This window comes from Charadrius vociferus, unplaced genomic scaffold (genome assembly GCF_000708025.1).
Source record: "Charadrius vociferus isolate BGI_N301 unplaced genomic scaffold, ASM70802v2 scaffold1077, whole genome shotgun sequence".
In the NCBI taxonomy this organism is placed as follows: domain Eukaryota; kingdom Metazoa; phylum Chordata; class Aves; order Charadriiformes; family Charadriidae; genus Charadrius; species Charadrius vociferus.
This window is the reverse complement of record NW_009649168.1, coordinates 80,461-83,301: the sequence shown is the minus strand read 5'-3', so window position 1 is coordinate 83,301 and position 2,841 is coordinate 80,461. Positions and strand designations below refer to the sequence as shown.

Below are 2,841 nucleotides of genomic sequence, written 5' to 3'. Positions count from 1 at the left end.
CTGCTGCACCCGGGGCTGGCCCGGCGGAGGCTGTCAGCCATGCTGCATGCCCACCCCGCACCCTTCATGGACGTCTCGGCGGGGCGGCAGTGCCCGGCCCTCTGCAGGCCAGCGGAGGCTGAGGCCATTAGGGGCCACCTCGCCGCCCTCCTTGACCATCTAGGGGCTGCCGAAGCCACCACCACCTGCCCTGTGTCCTCCAGTGAGGTTGTTCCTACGGGCTGGAACCTCTGCACCATCGTCGGGGTGCTGCTGGGCTACCCAGCAGCGTACACCTTTGCCATGGAGGAGGGTGCCGAGAACTGCCTGGGGCTGACGCCGCTGAGGGTGTTCACAGTCCAGGCCTCCTGCCCCAGGATAAGGGACGGTCTCAGGGTCCAGATCTACTCCTTCAGCGTCCCGGAGAGCCTCTGCACAGAGCTGAAGGAGGTGCTGGATGCCTGGTGTGATGAGCTGAAGGCAGCCTTCAGCGCACAGAGTGACTTTGTAGATCTCCGCATTTCGAGCGAGGTGGTGTCTCTTCCAGCAGTTGCCTTGTAAAACACAAACTCAGGACTGCTTGGTGTATTTCTTGCTTGCATCAGGGACCGAGGTGACAGATACAGTTCCCGTGTGCATGGCCCACTGAGGCTCTCAAGAAGCCCCCGAGCACCGAAGGCTGAATGGTGACGATCTCGGGCCCCAGACCTCGTAGGGCAGTTGCAAATCAAACACACGTACTTCCCAGAAGACCAGTGTGTGGATGTGTGCGCTCACAGCTGCTCTGCAGCCTCTGTTCCGACTGCAGAGTACACCCTGTAAAGTCAGGGTATATTTATTTACTGCAAACAGCTGCGGATTAATAAAAAAATCGGGCACCACAGTGTGTTGAATTTGTGAAGTAGGCTCCATATCATATTTACAACTTGAGCGACGTGGTGTCACGCACCACCTCATAGCTGAGCCTGTGCTTGAATGAGGGGCAAGTACTACTGTAACACCTGCACAATGCAGCTCCAAAAGGGGCTTAAAACCCCTGTCTCCGTGGAATTAATGCGGTGCTGGCAGTGGAGGGGAAGCGGACGTGGCTGTGGGGATACTTGGTCAAGAGACAGGCTCATGGAGCGGTAGGCTGAACTGGGCCCACGAGGACTGGGAGCACAAGGGGACTGTGCTAAAAAGCCTCCCTGAGCTGGACTTCCTTGTCAGGCACCAGTAGAAATGGTCCAGGGTCGACTACCTCCTGTTAAAGGAGGCAACAAATAAAGGAAGACAATTGCCTAGTCCTCCCAGTTGCCAGGCAGGAAAGCCAGGGAGGCTGGATCCCAAGGGCATGGGATGCCCTGTCCCTCTCGCCCCTCGCGAGCCCCAGCAGCGGCAGCCGGAGTGGCTTTGACCCTCAACGCTGCGGGGACAAGGCAGCACAAACTTCAGCTAATGCAGAATAACCAAAGCAGCCAAGGGCAAGGGTGATCTCCCAGCTTTTATTGGAGCTGCGGGATTTTGGAGTGAGACCAGCTCAGGATATGAACCAAACAGGCAAGTAAAAAACAGCAGAAGGTGTGCTGCGGCGAGGGTTGGTGAAGCAGAAGTCAGTTCCTGCAGTGAGGTCAGTCATTGGGAAGGTCCTTCATGGTCTGTAACTTGCAAGGAAGATGGCTATGGCCATTGCTATCACTGCCACCAGGAGAGGGATCCAGTGACCACGATGTCTCTGCAAGGAGAAGCAAGTGTTACTAGGAAATAGGTGGGCAGAAGAAACTTCTCATCTCATCCCTAGTAAACATGTCATTCATCTTTCAGCTCAGCACAAAGAAATGGGGGAATTTTTCCCAGACCGATCTGCAGCCGCAGTCCGAAAGCACTGGGAGTCAGGGCGAGGAACGCCTCCCACCTTTGCATGCTTGCTTTGGAAGTGGTTGAGCTCGTCCCGGCACTGGCGCAGCCTGGTCAGGCAGGAGCGGTACTCCTCGCTCAGGGCCTCCAGCTCCGAGCGCAGCTCCGTGCACTGCAAGCAGAGCAAGGGGCCGTTAGCAGGAGGGATCCTCTCACTCCTGTACGCACCGAGACCGGCAGGGCTTCCGCAGCGGCTGCAGCGCTTCGGCCATGCACAGGCACTGCAGTGACGGGGGATTTTCACTCCTGCTACCTGTATGTCCATATGTACCTATAGAACACAGAGCAGATGTCTGTTACTGGGAACATGGGAACATGGAGGCAATGCCCTGTCAGTTACCATCCTGGGACTTTGCTGCCATCTTTAACACCACATAGAAGAGAAAAGCAATAGTTATTCTTTATGACCACAGGTGTGAGCAGGTCAGGAAGATGTGGAGTACAAACTCGTGGCAGGCTTTTCCTCTCATTCCGAAATTCAGTCTGCATTTCACTGACTGTGGGAGCAGTTGCAGAGTCCCTTTAAACCCCCTGGAAGTGAGACACGTGGGACAGGTGCCTTGGTTGTGCTGCGCAACCCCAAAACCCAGGGAGCACCATTTTTCCTGGATGACCATGCGGCATCAGAGCCTGCTGCCCTCCCGGTGAGCGGCGCGGCAGTGGCTGAGGAAGGAGGCTGCCTGTGCTGGGAGGCTGCAAGAGCCACCGCGGGGGCAGCTGCGCCCTGTGCACCCTTCCCCGGGTGATGCTGGGTGATGTCTGATGATGGTGGTGCACTCGCCAGTGTGGGTCAGTAGGACAAGCTCTCCTCCTGTGTGGCTCTAAGCTCTCCTACAGTAAGTTATAAATCCTTTTTTATAAATCCTTGCTAAGTACTGCTGTAAGAACTGTGGGGCTGTTGGTTGGCAGAGGGCACAGTTTGTGCTACCAGTCTTTTGTCTTGAAACAGTCTCTTAGATGGGAAAG

The 2,841-nt window shown here is 56.1% G+C and overlaps 2 protein-coding genes across 2 annotated transcripts in view; one reads left to right on the top strand and one right to left on the bottom strand.

Moving 5' to 3' along the window:
- Positions 1-540, top strand: LOC104289504 (chromosome unknown open reading frame, human C1orf74; the record flags this gene model as incomplete). Its single annotated transcript, XM_009888458.1, has 1 exon — positions 1-540. A coding segment is annotated over one exon (540 nt), but the record flags the coding sequence as incomplete, so codon positions are not given.
- A 1,069-nt stretch (positions 541-1,609) lies between these two features.
- Positions 1,610-2,841, bottom strand: part of TRAF3IP3 (TRAF3 interacting protein 3) — a 10,101-nt gene continuing 8,869 nt past the window's right edge. The window contains exons 12-13 of the mRNA XM_009888430.1: positions 1,874-2,146; positions 1,610-1,693 (exon numbers count right to left, since the gene is read on the bottom strand). Of these exons, the coding sequence (XP_009886732.1) occupies positions 1,610-1,693; positions 1,874-2,146 (357 nt within the window). The remainder of the gene's footprint in view (positions 1,694-1,873; positions 2,147-2,841) is intronic.